Raw genomic sequence first — 18,287 nt, 5'->3', positions numbered from 1 at the left:
CGAAACCGTCTGGGAGATGAAAATTCAGGGGAAAATCTAGTGCTGGCGAATATGTACTTTGCCGCAGAAACAGTGATGTGCTGAAAGATGCAGGGTCCTGAACGAGTAGATTTCGGGAAAGGATGTTTGTGTTGTTGCAAAACCCGGGTTGTTTGAAGACGTGGACAGGCATGAACCAGAAGCAGACTGGACTTTTCAATAAGGTGAGAGTAAGGACGGCAGGTGGCGATGTGGCGTGCATTATTGGTAATGACGGGCGGCGCGACTCCATGTCCCCACTGGTCGGTGGCACTGAGCAGCAGACTCAGACTGCACGTGAGCTTTTTCAAGACAGAGGAGTGCACATGACGGTTTCGCTTTGAAATCCTTGGCCTAGCATTTTCTTCCTTTTGCTTCGTCGGTCAGATTAGCCGTGCCGCATTTTCTAGCCGTCACTGTGCGTTGGAGATGAGGTCTGGTTGTTTACAGCCAGGGCATGAGCCGACCAGACAACTTGCACTTGGGTACGGAGTACGGAGTACTGGGATCAATACGTCAACTTATGTACTCCGTAGTCTGGTGGGCTCTAGGCAGAACTGGCAGGGCGAGTTGCCCTTTCATCTCACCCGTCACACCCGTCACACCCGTCACACTAAAAGCTGATGCTCCCATCGGTACGGAGTAACTCTGTACAGTCGTTCCCCAAACTTGTGGGCCTGAGCTCTCTCTATCCTGAACTCCATTGCCCGCCAACTACCGCGTCGTGTCCTTTTGCTCCTCCAATGTTTGCTCCTTTTCTTTTGTTAGCCGGTAGCTGTCAACCGCCCTCCCACGACCCGAATATCCGCTGCATGCAATTGACAGCACGGCTTTTGTCCGACTTGCCATCGCGCCGACACGCTCAATTGCAAATCTAAATGCGGTATTGCGAGTAGCTTTCTTCAAAGAGCCATCCGAATCGCATACAGTGCAGCAGTCGCCAGTCAACACTCGCCATGGTTCTCAACGTTTTCCGCGTTGCTGGTTCGTCGCCCCAGGCCGTTTCGATCACCAGGACTGCCCGTCTCTCTTGCATCCGTGGCTGCTAATGGTTGCTAACGGGCTGTCATAGCGGATTTCTCGCATCTGGCCAGTATCCTGATCTTGCTGCACAAGATGGTGCAGCTTAATGTATGATACGCACCCCTCGTGCCGCGACTGCGACATCTTCAACAACCATCCCCACGGCGATGCGCAACAACTGACCTGTACTTGGCAGAGCTGTTCAGGCATTTCCTTCAAATCACAAGCCCTTTACTTATTCGTCTACGTGACGCGATACCTCGGTGCGGTGGCAACATGTTCCCTTTCAAGACATGCTCCCAAAAGGCTAACGTCGCCACGCGATGCTCCCCTCCACAGACATCTTCTCGACGGACAGCTTATATAATCTTTTCTTCAAGATAACATTCATAGGGTCTCAAGGCTACATCATCTACCTGATGACCAATGCCTACAAGCCCACAAACGACCCCAACGTCGACACCTTTCGCGTGCAGTATCTCCTAGCCGGTGCCGCCGTTCTGGCCGTCGTCTTCCCGTACAAGTACACCTTTTCCGAGATCATGTGGGCCTTCTCGATTTGGCTCGAGTCGGTCGCCATTCTGCCCCAGCTCTTCATGCTCCAGAGAACAGGCGAAGCTGAAACCATCACGACGCATTACCTGTTCGCCCTGGGAAGCTACAGGGCTCTGTACATTCCAAACTGGATCTATCGATATTTCATGGACACCAAGTACAAGACCGACTGGATCGCCATCATTGCTGGAATCATCCAGACCGTCCTCTACAGCGATTTCTTCTATGTCTACTACACCAAAGTTCTCAAGGGCAAAAAGTTCAAGCTCCCTGTCTAAGACAGATCTCAATTGGCGTAAAACCGACACAATCAAGGAGTCATGTGCGATGAATGACGTGGGATGTCGCTTGCTGCTGACGTCTCAACCCGACATGGAATGGAGTTTTTGCCTGGCAGCAGGTATAACGTTGCCTAAATCCTTTCACAAAACGAAAACACAGCACCAGCCGCATCCCAATTCTTGAACCGAGTGGACTGATGGGATTCCAATCCCCTTTATGGTGGCGTTGACTGGCAAAAGTAATTTGAACCTGGTGGTTATAAGTTTTGGCGTTGGTTCAGAGCTCTCGACCCCAAAATGATCACAGCATGATGCTATGATGATAGAGCTGTAAGATACTTGGCGCTTGTAGGGAACCATGCTAGGCTGGAAGGCGATACAAAAAAGTAATGGACCAATATCTTCCGCGCGATTACATAGCTGGCGTCGGGAAAACATGATTATGCAGCAAGGGTCCCAGAACACCTGTTGGAATAAGTGGTGTCGCCCATCAGCGCAGCGTACCTAGGATCAATCTACCTTAGGTACCTACCTACCAGGTAGGTCGGTAGGGTTTGGAGAAACGATAAAAGGGACTTGTTCTTCAATTCGCGTACCGAAAAATTCCCGTAGCTTCTTTCATTTCTTATTTGCCGCGGAATTGTCCCATGATGAAGACTCATCACGTGATGACTAGCATTTGCCTCTGCTCGCATGCGTCAACTCCCGACACGTCAAACACAGTCACATCAAACTCTCATTCAACCGACGCGCCATCTCGCTCAACATGGCCACCGACGCTCCAGACACCACCGACGCAGCGCCCGCCGTGGGGTTGCCGCAAAACGGGCAACTGCAGAGCCGCGAAGTGCCCAACGGACCTAATCCACCCCCGGAGATTGTCTCTCCGCAGGACACCAAGCTGCCTACTCGAAAGGACACATCGTTGCGAGAGTTTTTGAACAGGATTGACGATTACGCTCCGATTGTTCGTCTCTCCACCCGCCTCTACGGTGCTTGTGTGTTCGAGGCGGATGCTAACTGGGCTGCAGATTCCCGATGCCGTTACGCACTACTACATGACCAAAGCTGGTTTGCCGCCACCACCGCAAACTGACCCTCGACTTGCCAGACTACTCGCCCTCGCGACCCAGAAGTTCATCGCGGATGTCGCAGCAGATGCCTACCAGTACAGCAGGATCCGCGCGTCGAGCAACACCAACAACCCGATGGGCACGCTAGGCGCGGCTGCCGGGTTCCCTATTCCCGGACAGCAGGCCGGCCAGCCCGGCAACAAGGATCAAGGGAAGGGTGTGCCTCTGGGCATTCAACGCCCTGGGTATGGTGGCGGCGGCCAGGGTGGGAGCCAGAATAGAACGGTTCTGACCATGGAAGATTTAGGAATGGCTGTGGGCGAGTATGGCGTCAATGTGAAGAGAAGCGAGTTCTACCGCTAGCTAGGAGGCGTTGTTTGTGCTTGTGTTGTGTTTGTGCTTCTTCTTTTTTTTTTTTTTTTACCTCTTCCGTCATGTCAGAAAGGGTAGAAAGGCAGGCGTTTTGGACTCTGTCGTGGCGCACTGGTGTTTTTGAGGATTTGGGGCCGGCGTTGGTGTGGCAAGACATGTGTCTAGTCCCCTTCTTTGCACAATGACATATCTTCTGAGTTTGGAAATCACTTGTTGTCTCGCGTGTATCTTTGCACAGTGACATGTTTTCCGCAGTTCGCAAATCACTTGTATATCTCGCGATTATTTATTGCATGGCATTGCCATGTGTTACATGGTTTGTACAAATTGCTCCAACTCGCAGCAGCCCCGTCGTTTCCCTCACTACTGCTTTCGATCCCAGATATTCGGCTTTCGCGTTCTGATGGCTGTGAGTTTCACTCCGACGCAATCTTGTGCTCAAAAGGCCGGGCTGCAGCAGAGAAAGACCAGGCAATCCACTTACGGCGAAAATTCCCCCAGTTTGTGTCCCACCATGTCCTCCGTGATCGTAACTTGATGATAATCCTTGCCGTTGTGAATCTCGAACTTGAGTCCCACGAAGTTGGGCAGAATGGTCGCTGACCGGGCTTGCGTCCGCACGGGCGGCACTTTGTCGCCTTGCTTTTTGGGGAACACGATCGGTAGACTGGGCTTTGACGTTAGGAGGCGCGGTGGGCAGAAGAGAATGGAAGTGAGGCTTACGGGACGAGGTGCGGTCCTGGGACGGTCAGCGACAGCGACGAGGGGGGGTTTCCGTGGTGAGGCGTGCATTACGTACCCTTCCAGACCGACCGCTTCAACAGCGCTCGTGTGGCCTGCATTTTGTGACGGTTGGGTGTGCTAACTCGTCTGGTTACGTCTGGATCATGGCCTTTCGCAGGAGGGAAGTGAAGTGAGAGTCACGTGACTTTGCCGTCCATGTGGACGAAGTCTAGGTTCATTCTGTTTACATTGAGACGGGTGAGCTAGGCGTGGTATGAGCGCCGCACGATGGCTCTGCTTCTTGGTAGATTTTCAGCAACAGTGTCTGGGCAGTTTTTCTTTCATTTCGCCGTGCATGAATGAATAGAGGGTCTCTCAAGAACTCCCTCCAAGAGAAGCGAGCCACGGAAAATCATTTCAGAATTTCCCGCGGAATCCCCAAAGAATGGCAATTCGAGAATCACAAGATAGGGTAGCCCGCGAACCGTCACGTGGCGGGGGTAAGCAAGGACCCTGACCAGTGTTGGCCCAAGTACGGATAAGGCCTTTGCACATCCACATCGTCCACCCTGTCGACTACCTCCGGATCCTGAACATCTGTCTTTATTGCATCCATCGCACGTGCCTACTCGGTGATCGCTTCAGCAGCCTCCCATTCCTGAGCCATTGTCTCCAGACACAAAACATTTTCCAATTTCTAACGCTGCATACCACCAGCACCTTCCAAGTCACGGGATCCTTCTCGCCGTCGCCACCCACACAGCATACAACGGAATCAAAAGCCTGGAAGACCCCCCCCTTCCCCCCCACGCATGCAAGAAATCACCACGACTTAATCCCGTTGACATTAGGACCAGCGCTTCGATGCCCAGCGCCGCAGCCTCCGGGGCAAGCACGGGTGACGGCGCTGCCCGTCATCGAGAGCACAAGCAGGGGAACCAGGGCCGAACATACACAGTCGAGCAGAAAGAAGCCGTCTTGCGAATCCGACGATGCGACGCCACCGCCTTCTACGACATCCTGGGCCTCGAAAGCGTAAAGACGTCCTGCACAGAGTCCGACATCAAGAAGGCGTATCGAAAGCAGTCGCTCCTGACCCACCCCGACAAAAACGGACACGAACACGCCGATGAGGCGTTCAAAATGGTCAGCCGGGCGTTTGGCATCCTAGGAGACAAGGAAAAGCGCGACAAGTACGACAAGTCGGGCATCGACCCGGACAGCCGATTCGCCAGCGCGCAGGCGCAGAATCCCTTTTCCGGATTCGCTTCGCGTCAAGCGACGGGGGGCATGGGTGGCAGGTGGGAAGAGGAGCTGAGCCCGGAAGAAATGTTTGCAAGATTTTTCGGCGGCGGCGGCGGCGGCGGAGCGTTTGGAAGTGGCCCATTTGGAGGTGAGACTCGGCCAGTTGTCCAAGGGAAGAAGGGGGGGGGGGGTGATAGTCTTCCCCCAGTTTTTGCTCGTTCTCGTTGACTGACAAGATGCAGGTGGCCCCCAGTTCGTATTCAACTTTGGCGGCGGCCCAGGCATTCGAGTGCATCAATTTGGCGGCGCCACACCGAGAAGACGACCTCGAGAAGCGCGGGACGAGGGGGAGCAGCAACAGCAACAGGGCGGTCTGCAAAACCTCATGACGTTGCTGCCGATTCTCATCTTTTTCATCCTGCCGGTGCTGTCCTCGCTGTTTACTGGTGGATCGTCGGGTTCATCAGCGCCGCACATGCAATGGGACCATCCCAAGGCCCCCTACACGGAGGGCCGCACCACGCCAAAGTACAACATCAACTATTTCGTCAACCCCAGGGATATCCAGTCGTACAACAAAGCAAAGCTGGCTCAGCTGGACCGCGCGGCCGAAGGCAACTTCCTGCGGTTCCTGGACAACATGTGCGAACACGAGAATATTGTGCAGCGCCGCATGCGGGAAGACGCCATGGGCTGGTTTTACGAAGATGTCGACAAGATGGCGGAGGCGAATGCACACCCCAAGCCGCACTGTGATAGACTGAGATCGCTGGGGTTCAGCCGGTGATGATGATAGTCAGTCTTGTGAGCAACGAGTAGAATAAGAGGCCGTACATAATTCTATTGCATCTTTGCCTGGTCTCGTCGGACTGTAGAAATGCTTCTTGTTTGGGTTTCCATGTGCTTTTCTTTTCACCCTCCCTCTCTCTCCCTCTTTCTCCCCCTCTCTCTATTTTTTTTTCTTCTTTGTTTTTTTTTTTTTTTTTAAATTCTTTTTACGGGCTTGGCGTTGAACGGACATGGGTGATGAGTTTGTCTGTCCTGGGCATGGTGGTTTTTGCGGGCTGATGGCAGGTGACGACGGAGCATGCTGGTTGCCACGACCTCTTGGGGGGGGGTGTGACCTATTAATATGTGGCATTCTGCATCAACAAAAAAACATGTCTCGCCATATGCCATGGTGCCATTCTATCCGTCTGTCCCCGTTTGCCGCCGTCTTTGCCGCACGCGGGCTAGCAAAACACACCGGCGCCCCTCGCCATGCGCAGCATCTCCTCGACAACGAGCTGCGCATCGGCCGTCTTGAACGGCAACCTGTGGCCGCCATCCCACTCGACCAGCCTCGTCTGCACGGGCCGGCAGTACAAGGCCAGCAAGCGGCGGTGGCGGTCTATGCCGGCGTCCTGCAGCCCGTGGACGTGCAGCGTGGGGATGTCGACGACGTGGTCGCCGCACGGCTCGGGCGGCCAGTCGTCAAAGTCGACGCTCGACATGAGCGGCTCGGCGACATGGCGCGGCTGGTCGAGGCGCATGTCGAGGCGCACGACGGGCGCGCTGCCGGCCATGACGACGCCGAACTTGAAGTCGGTGCGGGCGCGCTCCGCGGCGCGCTGCTGCGCCCACAGCAGCGACACGGCGATCTTGGCACCCTGCGAGAAGCCGAGCACGCCGACCCAGGGCCCGGAGCCGGGGTCGCGCCCCATGGCGGCGAGGCAGGCCGTCATGACGTCGTCGGCGGCGGCGGCGGGGGGGTTGCAGCGCTCCCCCTCGGCCGGCAGCCAGCGGAAGAAGGGGCCGAGGTCGCCGTACACGGGGACGATGTCGTCGTGCGGGGCGCACGGGTAAGGGCCGTCGACGAAGACGAGGCGGAAGGAGTCACGCAGGCGGGCGATGAGGGTGCGGCACTGCAGGCGGAACACGCGGGCGTTGACGCCGCCGCCGTGGAGGCAGAGGATGCGGGGGAGCGCGAGGTCCTGGGGCGTTTCGGCCGTCATGGTTGTTGGGGGGTGGGAGTGCGGGAGAGGCGGGTTTCGCGGGCTGGTGGGCGGCGTGGGATCGGGGAGGGCGGATGCGAGGGCGGATGCGAGGGCGGATGCGAGGGCGAGGTTGGCATTTTTTTTTTTTTCTTTTTTTTGTGTTCGGAGCGGCGAGGACGTGATACGACGACGGCGACGGAGGCTCGCTTTTTGGTGGTCGACGTGGTTGGGGGATGACATAGGGCACCGAGGGAGCTGAGGTGGGAAGGGGGAGGGGGGGGGGGGGGTGCCGCTGCGACGGCGGTTGCCCCGGCGAGCGTCAGCGTCAAATCTTGCTGGGGATTTGCCCAGGCCTGGTCAGTCAGTTTTGGGCATCCCAGCGCGGGCTTGGCCGTGTTGGTTGGGAAAGCTCAGCATCTGATGCTAAAACGTGTTACGCACTGGAGGCGCGGGCTGATGGGGCGCTTTGCCGGGATGGGGAGGGGCCTGGCAGAAACAGGCCGAGGCCTTGCTCTTGTTGAGAACGCCCAGCCGCTTTCTCCGTTTTCTTTTGCAGGGCAGGGGCATTCGGGCATTCCCCGGGCCTGGCGTCGGGGGGCCGGCACGCGCGAGAAAGCGATGCGGCTGAGATGTTGCCGCCAGGGTTTGAGGCTAGTTGACCGGACATGAAGAATGAAGCGTGAAGCTTGAAGCGTGAAAACAGTCATTTGCCCAGCCGATGCCAGTCAGCGTTGTCGACGCTGGCTGTTGCAGTGCGCTGTGACGGCCGTCTGGTCAGCCGCCAGCAGCTGCCTGGCGTCTGGTGTCGGTCACTGCTGCTGCGTTGCGCCATTTTATGTACTGTACATGCCAATATACAGACAGCTGCTGGTGGCAACTGGCAACCGAGCAAGTCTGGCCTGGCCCGGCTCCCCCTGGGTTTCCCATCGCGGCAGCAGGTTGCGCGGGCAACTGTGAAAAGTACGTGCCTATAATAACAACCAACTACCTCCTTGGCACCACCCGACTCAAGGTGAATCTTGCTGTTTGCTCGCGCGAACAGGTGCCCACGAGGACGAAAGAGCCGGCCGGCCGCTCTGCATCTCCAGCCGGCTGATGGTGACTTCACGGGAACGCGGCCTTCTCCTCGTCCAACGGTCAAACGCAGGGCTGCGGTGTATCGCGCAAGTCAGCATGCGACTTGGGAGGCTCCTAAAGCTGGGGTCGCGTGCCGCAAGGATGAACCCACGAGGCGCTACATGCCCGGAAGACGGCATGGAAATCCCCGCGCTGTGGTGGTTGCATCGTCCAGCAGCGGCAGTTATCCACGCGGCCAGCCGGATTATCAACAGCCATCACGTCACCAATTGAAGCGGCACAACGTCAAACGCAGCATCGCCGTTGAACAAGCAGGCATCGGCATCATTCGGTGTTGCCTGGCGCGCCGAGTTTTTCCTCGTTCCTGGAAACCGGACGCAAGATGCAGTCATCTGCTACACCCCGTAGTATTTTAAAAAAAAAAAAAAAATCTTCTGGTTTTGTAGCATTGATGTCTGGAATCGCTACATTCTTGCGCAACGTGCCTACCCTTCTCCCGTGTGGCTTGTGATTCGGAACGAGCGATTCATCCCTGTGGCTCCATCCGGCTGCGCCAATCGCTTGTTGGTATGCAGATGTAACAGGTAGGTCAGGGTGTAATGGATTCTTTCCCGTAGGTTTACCAGTTCGCGCCAGATATTTCTTATAAGGAATCAAGCTCCTAATTTCAAACGCACTCGTGCTATTCAGCGTCAAACCCCCCCGCCAGCCGCAAGAAATGCTTTCCCATCATTTATACCAGCATCAAGCGTGTCCGTCACGTGTCCCAGAGATACGACGTGTCGACATACTTCTTGGAAGCATAGTCGCTGTCCAAAATGTCCCCAATTCGCAACGGCCCGCCAAGGGGGGTCTCAAACTTACGCCGTCCATAGCTTCCCGGCCCCGAGTTCCTCCACTCGCCAAAGACGACGTGCTCGGTCCGCGCGTCGCCGTCGTTCCAGACGTGCCATCCCGCCGCGTTGACAACGTCGCTCATGTACGTGTTCTGGAAAGCCACGCGGGCGTAGGCCCCCCACGGCCTGCCGAGATAGTACGATCTGGGGCTGACTTGGGTCCACGGCGCCGCGACGATGCTTGCGCGGTTGAAGACAAAGTAGCTCGACGAGTCGGACGAGCGCCCCGAGGCGGTGATGTAGCCCACCGAGGTGGGCAGGACGCCAATCACGCACCGCTCGAACCAGACCTTGGGTTTGCGGCCAAAGACGAAGTCGGTGGCGCCTTCGATGTAGCAGGCCGCAAAGAGCTGGGAGCCCTCGTTCGACAGCAGCGTGTCCTGGAAGCCCTTGAAGGAGCAGCCGTAGTACCCTTGTTTCTGCGCCGTGTTGGCTTCGGTCAGTGTCTCCACAAGAGGACAAGAGGGGGCCGCGTTCTCAACAGAAAAAAAAGAAAAAAAAAAGAAGAGGCGCGGGAAGGGGGAGGGAAAGCAAACGTACACCCTTGTTTGCAGACAGGGCCAGAGCCTGCGAGCCTTTTCCGTGAGAGTTGACCACGTTGACGTTGTAGAGCTTAAAGTTGGATGTTTCGACTCTCAGCGTAGCGGTGAGATCGTTGCTGGCCCTGTCCTCTTGGCTGTGGGATGCCACGATGGTGACCTGGTTGGCCTCGTAGGTGGTCGTGTCCTCGGTGTAGCCGTAAATGGTGAGCGGGCCTCGGAGATGCTCGACCGAGACTTGCCCGTAGTATGTGCCGGCGTAAATGAAGATGGATTGCTCCTGATTAGTCGACCTGTCGAGCGCATCCACTGCGTCTTGGATGGTGGCGTGCCCGCCCTGGCCTACAACCAAGGCTCCCTCCGGGGGATACACGTTCCGCAGGGCGAGGGCGCTGCCCAGCAATGCCAGCAGAGAGAAAAGAGACTTCATCTTGTGCGAGTGCAAGCGAGGGCGGCCGAGTAGAGCGCGTGCGCAGAGACTATTAAAGCCAGTCCAGCAGACCTTGGCGGAAGGCAGCCGGGTTTTATAGCCGCGTCTGCCTGTTGCGTTGTCGTCACCGGACGAGAAGCACGCCATGAGCACGACGCATGGGCAACTGGCCGTCTTGGCTCGCCGGCACGGCGGGAGCTGCCTTCCATCCGTGAGACTGAATCCCCGGCCATGCCGGATCGGCCTGGATGCAGAAATACTGTTTAGCGACTGTCTGCTTCAGCCAGCGCTGCAGGATGAAAGGAACACGCCCCGTAACGTCCGCCAAGCTGCCACGTACAAGCTGCAGACGGCCGGTGGAAGCCAAGCATTGGGAAATGAAGGTCGGGCTAGTTCCGACGAGTCCGCGGGGCAGTGAGCAAGTGGCCGACCGGGCCGGCAGTTGCTGCAGATGTTGAGCCGGGCCTGTGGGGCCCCGCTTGGACATAAAATGATGCTGTGCTCAGCTGTTCTGAGTGCCGATGGAAAAGCCACCCCCGCGTAGACTTTCTGTGGTGCTGAGCTTGCGCTTGCTTGCTTCGCTTGCTTCGCTTGCTTCGCTTGCCAACTTGTGGTGGTCTGTTCTAGGTGCCGGTATGCGGCCAACCAACTGCTGGGTGGTGATGATATTCCGAGTATCCCCAGCATGATCCCTGTCGGAGAGGGTAGGGCTACGCCACGAACGGGATATCCCTGCGAAGCTTACCGCGGTCCAAGAATGAACCATGAAACCCTTGCCAACTTCCACGACAGGGATGTCAATGGAATTTGAAGCAAGAACCCCGGCAGTCGGCTTCCCGGCACTGCAGATCAGCCCAGCTAGCCCTATGAGGAAATTTATCCTTTGCCCAGAGTCCCCAGACCGACCGAAGCCGGGACTCTCTCTATTAATGGAACCCTCCGCTGCTGCAAAGCAAGATCCTCAAACCGCGGGGAAGCAACCAACTGTCCAGGGATTGCCGTCGCTATTGGCCAGCGGTTTCTCGACGCAATGAGTGAACCATGCAGACGCCGGCCGCCGACAGAGATGGGCAACTGCAGCCAGCTTACCCGGCTGCATCATCATCTAGAAGGACCTGTGTCTCACCCGTCAGCCACAGCGTCCCCCAGCGTAGCAGGCCGCGCCTGCAGCGCCCCTTCTGGGTACGATAAATCAAGCTGGGTCGATGCCGTCCCATCCCGGGCCATCCGTGCTCTGATGACCCGCCGTTTCTCCACCGGGCGGCTATCCAGGACTTGCCCCCCACGATGGTTGCTGCGTCTGGCCGCATCGCAGCCCAGCCCGGACGGACCGGCGGCCAGAACTGTATCTAGACGCTATTGACGTTAATGCGACGACCATGTCGCGAGGACCGCATATCCCCATGCTCCAGCCCTTGGCAGGGGACACCCCGGAGCCGAGCTGCAGATACGCGGCAAGGCTCCCTTCTGCCTTGTTTGATCCACTGATCGGCGGCGCCAAGCCAACCACGCTTCCGAGGGCAACTAGTGGCTTGCCATTGCCATGCAGAGACGCCCAAGCGCGCCCAAGGCGTGCCGCACGTCTTACCATTGTCTGCTGCGGCGAGGCATTTCCACCGGCTGCGTCCACGGGTCCAAGGTCTGGACCACGGCAGCCCAGGGGCCCAAAAACGGGGACGTTGATGAAGTCGGCTAGGCGATGCCTGCCTAGCCCGGAAAGGTTGCTGGTTGGTTGTGTTCATTAGCCGGTAGGAAGGGGAGAGGGTACAGGTCAACCGACCTATGCCCCCCCCTTGTCATCCGACCCCCCCATAATAACTTAACTGACCTGACCATTGCTGTGGGCTGTATTCTTAATATAATTGGTTTATTAGAGAATAGTAGGTCACGTCACTTTATATAGAAAAATATATGAAAAGTACTTTCTCTGCTATTTTACTAGGTTCTTAGGTAGGGGTATCTAGTAAAAGAAATTAAAGAAGTCTCTTTATATATAAAAGTATATATAAGGGTACCTTTCTTTCTATTTCTAGAACCTAGGTACCTAGGTATTTAGTAGAGGTACTAGAAGTCACTTTATATAGAAAAATATATATAAAGGTACTTTTTTCTGCTATAGTACCTAAGTACCTAAGTACCTATCTAGTAAAAAAAAAGGAAGTCACTTTCTATAGAAAGGTCTATATAAAGGTACTTTCTTTACTTTTAATACTAGGTTCTTGGGTAGGGATACCAAATAGAAATATAATAGAAGTCACTTTCTATAGAAAAATATATATAAAGAAACTTATAGTCTAGTGGCTACTGTAGATTAAAGGATCCACTACTCTTTATTAGCGTATCTCTCTATTAGGAAAGAGCATTGGTCAGGTCAGTTAAGTTATTATGGGGGGGTCGAATGACAAGGGGGCACAGGTCGGTTGATATGTAGTCTCGGAAGGGGATGCCCATGCCGAGTTGATACCAGCGTTGGTCTACGACTGAATCGCCTTTTGCACTTTTGAGTAAAATCCCTTGGGTGCAACTCCAATACCGAGGGTAGTTTGCGGTTTGCGCGGTAGGATAAGACGAACAGCTCCTGAAGCGGGCGTGAGAAGAGAGCGCTCTTATGTGCTACTCCCACTGATGCAGCTGACATGGCTGCAGCCTACCGAATTATGTTGCTACATCATGTCACTGGCGGCAATTCTTCCATCAGCGCTGCCAGCCAAGTCTTGGGAATCAGCGCTGTCATGGTCACCGACCGATGTAATTCAGTTGACCCGTAGCCGGCCCGTCGAGCTTGACGCAGCCTCCAGGTTTCCAAGGTTCAGGTGCACCATACCAAGCTTGCACGAAACGCGCTCAGGAATCTGCAGCAGGACAAATCTCCCGACTGCGTAGGGCTTCGTTCTCGGACAGTCTTTCTGGCCCACCCGCGTCGTCAACTGGCCGCCAGATTCTCCCAAGCTACAAGTTCAATAAGAACGGCTTCTACCGAAAAGAACACCTTCTGGGATGCGGTGTAGTCTCGGCATAATGAAGAGACGGGGGCCAACAGGTCTGCGAAGCCGGATCGGCAATGCACCCAGCAAAGCTCTATCTAAACGCCGCGCTTCCGCATCGTCCTGAATCCTCTTGCGAAAAACGTCCAGCGCGCGAACTTAAATACCGTGCGGCCCAAGTGAAAAAGAGAGGAAATTTCAAAGTCGGACTCGGACGGAAGCTTCTTTGTCCTGGAGCGAATATGTCCTGGTCAGTTCCGACAGGACGTGGCGTGGGATGAAGTCCCTTGGGAGAGGGGGGTGAGGGGAGAGAGGGTGAGGTGTGCGCTGTTGTATTTTCCTCTCAGAGGATTTGCTCCGGGACTTGATGTGCGATGTGTTGAAGTAGGCGGTCGGTGCTATGACGCACATGATGTTGGATTCTGCCCACACGGTGGTGGACGGCATCCCACAAGACCCGTACCATGCTCGCGCTTTCTGGCACGCCATACACAAGCAAATGTAGTCGCAACCGGCAAACGCTCAGACAAGAAGGGCAAACTGCGCTGCAACCCGGCACCGATTGCCAGCCGCGGGCGTCGTGGGACCAAAAGTTCCGCTAGATATGCTCGCCAAGAGTAGTGTGAGGATGGCAACAACCCGCTTCTTCATCTCCGCGGATGCCATCGAAGCGTGGCGCGCTAGCTGGAGAAAAAGCAGGGAAGAAGATGGCCGAGATGTTACTGGGACTGTCAACATTCATGTGCGCGTCCAACGTCTTATCCACCGAGTGAGTACGTCATGCCGGCAGGCTATGGTCAGGTGTTGGACTCTGGGCAAGGACGTCAGGGATGGACATCGAATCAGCATTGGCTCGGCAGGTCATCCACGAGCAATGCAGTCAGGATGCGCGGAATCGCCATCTCTTTCATGTGCAACGAGCCCGTGACTGACTGCTTGCAGCAATTAAACCATGTCTATTTCTTTCCCAAGCTCCTGAATATAAGCACATGGCCGGCCTAGCGGAGGCTTTTCACGGTTTCCCACCATGATTTTTGATACGGAACGCATCATCAAAGCCATTCTTATCAAAGAGGGTGTTTGGCGGAGAAGATGGGAAGCTCTGTATGCAAGTCAATAGAAGTGAGGTGCAGCGGAGAAGTAGTGGAGCAAGTCCTTGTGTTTTATCAAAGGGAGCAAATGGTCCCACGGATAAATCCCACGGCGTTGCTGATTTGATGAACCATGCTGGAATCTTGTTGAATCCTTGTTGCTATTGGCGCGTTGTACCGATTCGATGCGGGGGTCGACGCCCACGGTGCTGCGATCGCTTGACAAGGTTGCGCAACACCATATCCTGTTCATTTCGCAAGTGGCGTTGCTCACGCAGGACCAGAGATTCTGATGGAAGGGCCGGCAATGCCGACGGCCAGCTTACCCTGCCGCTGTGCAAGTGCTGGGCGGGTCGTAGTCGTCTGTCCGGGAGCAGTCAATTCGTCGCTTGGGGGTTGTCTACATCACACCGGGCTGCTTCCCGCCGGTAGGTCAGAGGCGAAGCTGCCAAAGCCGACCACGTCTCCTGGAGGAGCATTGAGTTTCGCAACAAAGCAGCAGTACCCGCTGCAACGCTGTCGGACGAGCTGCAGAATCCCAGGTGCTGCAGAAGTCTCAGAGGCAGCAAGCCAGCCCCGGTGTAGCCCCTGATAATGAACAGCGGATCGTCTGGGCTCTCAAGGTACTCTCCGAGGAGACAACTATCCCTGGCAATCATGGGCCGAGCACATGCACCGCTTGCTTGGCTGATGGTATCGGCAGCCATCACCGTGACCATTCCGATTGCACCAACTATAACAACGCTCCGGAGAGATCGGTAGATGACCTTGACTGCGCTCCGCACCCTGAAAAGACAAAGGGATCAATGGCTCGCACCCTCGTTTGGGTCCTTGGTACACAACCACCCCGGGACCTTGGGTAGCATTGCCTCTGGGCTTGAACTCGTGCATTTCTCTCCCGATCGCCTCTGCAGCCCCGTCGAAAGTAATAGGCTAGCGATGGTTGCGTGGCGCTCGGCACAGGGCTGCAGCGTGAATGCAGCAACGTTGCCATGGCATGCCACAACACGTGCGTGAGGATGGGTGCACTCGGGGACCCCGTAGCCATGGAGGCGGATATGAGGCGGATCCTTTAGCTGCCTCTGGCTTGCTGCCTCTGGCTTGATAATTACCGGTTGCTGGTGTTGGGACTTGGAAGCGGCCCTGCTTGAAACCGAAACCGAGACACGTTGGAGTTGGGGAGCAATCCGCGGCAACGGCACAGTGCACGACCCAGGTGATCTCGGCAAAGCCATCGAAGCAGAGGAACTTGTGCCAGTGCGGTTTGGCGCTCAACCTCTTCGTCCCGCCCAAAGGTCGGATGCTCTGCCACTGAAGCAGCCCGACAAGAGGTGCTTCGACGCGCGAACGGGCACCAGAACGTTGCATCCCTTGGAAACAACCAGACAACCCGCCAGCCGATGATGCAAGTCCTGAACCGCTAGAAACGCTGTCGAGTCAGATTCCCTTCCAAGGAGCCTGTCCCAAGGTGGAGACTATATTGTTTCCTTGTTTCCTGCTTCCTGTTTTCTGTTTCGTGCTCCTTTGCCTTCTCTTGCCCACCAGCAAAGTCGGCAGGCATCAGGCAGCAGCAGCAGCAGCGGCACCGGGACCTCGACGCCACGGAAAATCGCTAGTTTGCCATCATTGCATGTTTTCCCAAGCGACAGCGAGATGGCAGGGCGCCCAAGTCACGGTAAGCCAGCACCCCACGCAGCCAGCAACCCTGACCAGTGACAATGGCCTCCATGACACCCATTGTCTGAGCCAACAGTTGGCGCAACACCTGGGACCGGAATCAAAAAAAGGACTGGTCAAGCCACGCCCCCCGATGTGGAAAGTCGGCCTCGATGAGTGAGTTTTTGCATTTTTCCCAAGACGGGGGTTTTTTCGTCCCTTGCATAGAGCCGCCGTGATTAACGGTCATCGTCGAATCTTGACGACTCTTGACCGGCGACGGAGACGCTCCAGCGAAGGTCGAGGTGTATTGAATGGCTTGGAGCTCTTGGAACAAGACGCACTGGCCATCATGGCGGTTCGCAGCAGCTTCTGTAGAAAAAGAATGCAAACATTAGGGATCGACTTGTTTCGACATGTTTCGGCAGGGAGTGCCGTTGCCCCGTGCATCCGCTACACAGTGCGCATCGTGAAGTGGACACCGTCCCAAGGCCGCCGCGTCGTTGCGTTTTCTGATGGCGCTGCACTGTACTGGGCGCCGTGGCGCGATTGTGGTTTCACCAGGCCGAGCCACCTGTTTGCCAGCCGCCATGCCCATGGCGGTGGGAAAAAAAAAAGAAAAAGAAAAAAAAAGGCATAGCGTGAGCCGGGCTTCACTGCGCGTTTGGCGCTTTGCGGTCTGATCAGATGTAGTAAACTATGTGCGTACCTAGGTACCTACCTAACTGGGAGGCACTTGTCGAGCGGCTGCCCGTTCCCGGTTTGCCCACTACATGTACCGCTCGAGACGAGCTGGATCTCCCCGATGATAGATGACGCGGAGGCACCCAAACACCGCTTTGGTCCGCCGTCTGCTCGGACCTGCGCGCGCGAGATATTCCCGATGCGCGTGGCGTCGTCTGTTTTAGACTTTTATGGTTTGTTGTTGCCAGGCCCTGGAGCGATTCACGCATGTGCGCCGGCGAACCGCAAACCGCCCCACAAACTGGATCCCTGGACGTCAAAAACTCCCGTACCGGCCTACCGCTCCGTGCGCAGGGCTAAATCCCCAGCGCCGTTGGACAGCGGCCGGGTCCACCGACAGACCCCACGCGCACCAGGCTCTAGCGGGCGAAACGGGCCCACTAGCGGCCTGGCCAGGTCAAACTTCCACTGATCAAGGCCCCCACCCGCCCGTCAACGGGCTGAAATGGTTTTAGCGTCCACTAGTTGCTAGTTGGAACCTGCACAAAGCATCAATGGTCATTCAAACTTGATTCAACCATTGAAATAATCCCCGCCCGCCATCGGGAATGGAACCTGCCGCGGCCCACGGCACGGCATCAGCATATAACCTCCCGTCTCCCTTGCCATAGCCAACCCGCTTACCCTTCCCGAGCAATCGGCAATCAGCCCCGAGCATCAGTCTCCAAGACCTCCAGCACACCCTGCCGCACTCTCATACCATGGACTCGTGCGCAAACCACAACAAACCTTGCTCGTCCTCGCCTACTTTCAAACCATCAACGCCAAGCAAGCGTGAGAAAACCCCAGACCCCCAGGGACCCTTCCAACCAACCCCTCCCCTCTGCACGCACCCGCTGATACCACGGCCCCAGTCTCCAAATCCCAAGCACAAATAGCGCGCAAGAGAGCCAAGGACCGCGAGTCGCAACGAGCAGCCCGCGCCAAGACCAAGCTCCATATCCAGGCGCTGGAAAACGAACTCGCCCTGCTCCGCAGCCGCAGCGACGACCGCGCCGTCAGACGGCTGCTGGACCACAACGCCTTCCTGCAGGTGGAAATCGCGAGGATACGGGCCACCGCGGGGGTGGGCGGCGCTTCGGCGGCCGCGTGCTTCCCGAGGGAGCAGGGAGCCGTGCCCGTGCCCGTGCCCGTGCCCACGCCCGCGCCCGCGCACGGCTACTGCCTGGACAAGGCGGGCTACCGTGGGGACGTGAGCGTGTTTGACGTGGCGGGCGACGGCGCCGCAGATCACGGCTGGGGGGACGGCGGCAAGGTGATGGCGCCGTCGGGGCTGGGGCTGCCTGTGCTGGGGCCCGAGTGCCAGGCTGGCGGGCCGGATCTGCACATCGGCTGGACGGATGTCTGGGCGGATGGGCATGTGTTTGGGGCTGGGCTGCCGCCCGAGTACTGTTACTATGGCGACACGAGGATGAGTATCGCGCTGCAGCCGGAGCTGATGTAGTTGAGCGGACGTGAAGAAAGGTACAGCTTGCAAAAAAAAAAAAAAAAAAAAAAAAAAAAAAGACAAAAAAAAGGGCAAAAAAGGGCAAAAAAGCCGAAGTGGAAACAAACATTGGTTGACCCGATGAAGCTCACAAGATGAGGGATGCTGTGCAAACCCA

General features: G+C 56.4%; 8 protein-coding genes across 8 annotated transcripts; 4 read left to right on the top strand and 4 right to left on the bottom strand.

The window, feature by feature from the left end:
- Positions 1-974: 974 nt before the first annotated feature.
- On the top strand, positions 975-1,874 carry UV8b_06003 (uncharacterized protein; the record flags this gene model as incomplete). The annotated part of the gene is made up of 4 exons (XM_043143500.1): positions 975-1,002; positions 1,091-1,149; positions 1,238-1,304; positions 1,381-1,874. 4 exons carry the CDS (start codon positions 975-977, stop codon positions 1,872-1,874), a joined length of 648 nt encoding a protein of 215 aa, XP_042999433.1.
- Positions 1,875-2,643: 769 nt separating this feature from the next.
- On the top strand, positions 2,644-3,313 carry UV8b_06002 (uncharacterized protein; the record flags this gene model as incomplete). The annotated part of the gene is made up of 2 exons (XM_043143499.1): positions 2,644-2,844; positions 2,909-3,313. The coding sequence occupies 2 exons, from the start codon at positions 2,644-2,646 to the stop codon at positions 3,311-3,313; spliced, it is 606 nt and encodes a 201-aa protein (XP_042999432.1).
- A 372-nt stretch (positions 3,314-3,685) lies between these two features.
- UV8b_06001 (uncharacterized protein) lies at positions 3,686-4,164 on the bottom strand (the record flags this gene model as incomplete). Its single annotated transcript, XM_043143498.1, has 4 exons — positions 3,686-3,722; positions 3,807-3,989; positions 4,046-4,061; positions 4,122-4,164. 4 exons carry the CDS (start codon positions 4,162-4,164, stop codon positions 3,686-3,688), a joined length of 279 nt encoding a protein of 92 aa, XP_042999431.1.
- A 745-nt stretch (positions 4,165-4,909) lies between these two features.
- Positions 4,910-6,077, top strand: UV8b_06000 (uncharacterized protein; the record flags this gene model as incomplete). Its single annotated transcript, XM_043143497.1, has 2 exons — positions 4,910-5,438; positions 5,533-6,077. The coding sequence occupies 2 exons, from the start codon at positions 4,910-4,912 to the stop codon at positions 6,075-6,077; spliced, it is 1,074 nt and encodes a 357-aa protein (XP_042999430.1).
- A 445-nt stretch (positions 6,078-6,522) lies between these two features.
- On the bottom strand, positions 6,523-7,284 carry UV8b_05999 (uncharacterized protein; the record flags this gene model as incomplete). Its single annotated transcript, XM_043143496.1, has 1 exon — positions 6,523-7,284. The coding sequence occupies one exon, from the start codon at positions 7,282-7,284 to the stop codon at positions 6,523-6,525; it is 762 nt and encodes a 253-aa protein (XP_042999429.1).
- Positions 7,285-8,273: 989 nt separating this feature from the next.
- UV8b_05998 (uncharacterized protein) lies at positions 8,274-8,601 on the bottom strand (the record flags this gene model as incomplete). The annotated part of the gene is made up of 2 exons (XM_043143495.1): positions 8,274-8,415; positions 8,495-8,601. The coding sequence occupies 2 exons, from the start codon at positions 8,599-8,601 to the stop codon at positions 8,274-8,276; spliced, it is 249 nt and encodes an 82-aa protein (XP_042999428.1).
- A 499-nt stretch (positions 8,602-9,100) lies between these two features.
- On the bottom strand, positions 9,101-10,208 carry UV8b_05997 (uncharacterized protein; the record flags this gene model as incomplete). The annotated part of the gene is made up of 2 exons (XM_043143494.1): positions 9,101-9,658; positions 9,780-10,208. The coding sequence occupies 2 exons, from the start codon at positions 10,206-10,208 to the stop codon at positions 9,101-9,103; spliced, it is 987 nt and encodes a 328-aa protein (XP_042999427.1).
- Positions 10,209-17,384: 7,176 nt separating this feature from the next.
- Positions 17,385-18,127, top strand: UV8b_05996 (uncharacterized protein; the record flags this gene model as incomplete). The annotated part of the gene is made up of 2 exons (XM_043143493.1): positions 17,385-17,457; positions 17,538-18,127. 2 exons carry the CDS (start codon positions 17,385-17,387, stop codon positions 18,125-18,127), a joined length of 663 nt encoding a protein of 220 aa, XP_042999426.1.
- Between the last annotated feature and the right edge of the window lie 160 nt (positions 18,128-18,287).

This window comes from Ustilaginoidea virens, chromosome 4 (genome assembly GCF_000687475.1).
Source record: "Ustilaginoidea virens chromosome 4, complete sequence".
Classification (NCBI taxonomy): domain Eukaryota; kingdom Fungi; phylum Ascomycota; class Sordariomycetes; order Hypocreales; family Clavicipitaceae; genus Ustilaginoidea; species Ustilaginoidea virens.
This window is presented reverse-complemented; position numbering and strand designations above follow the sequence as displayed.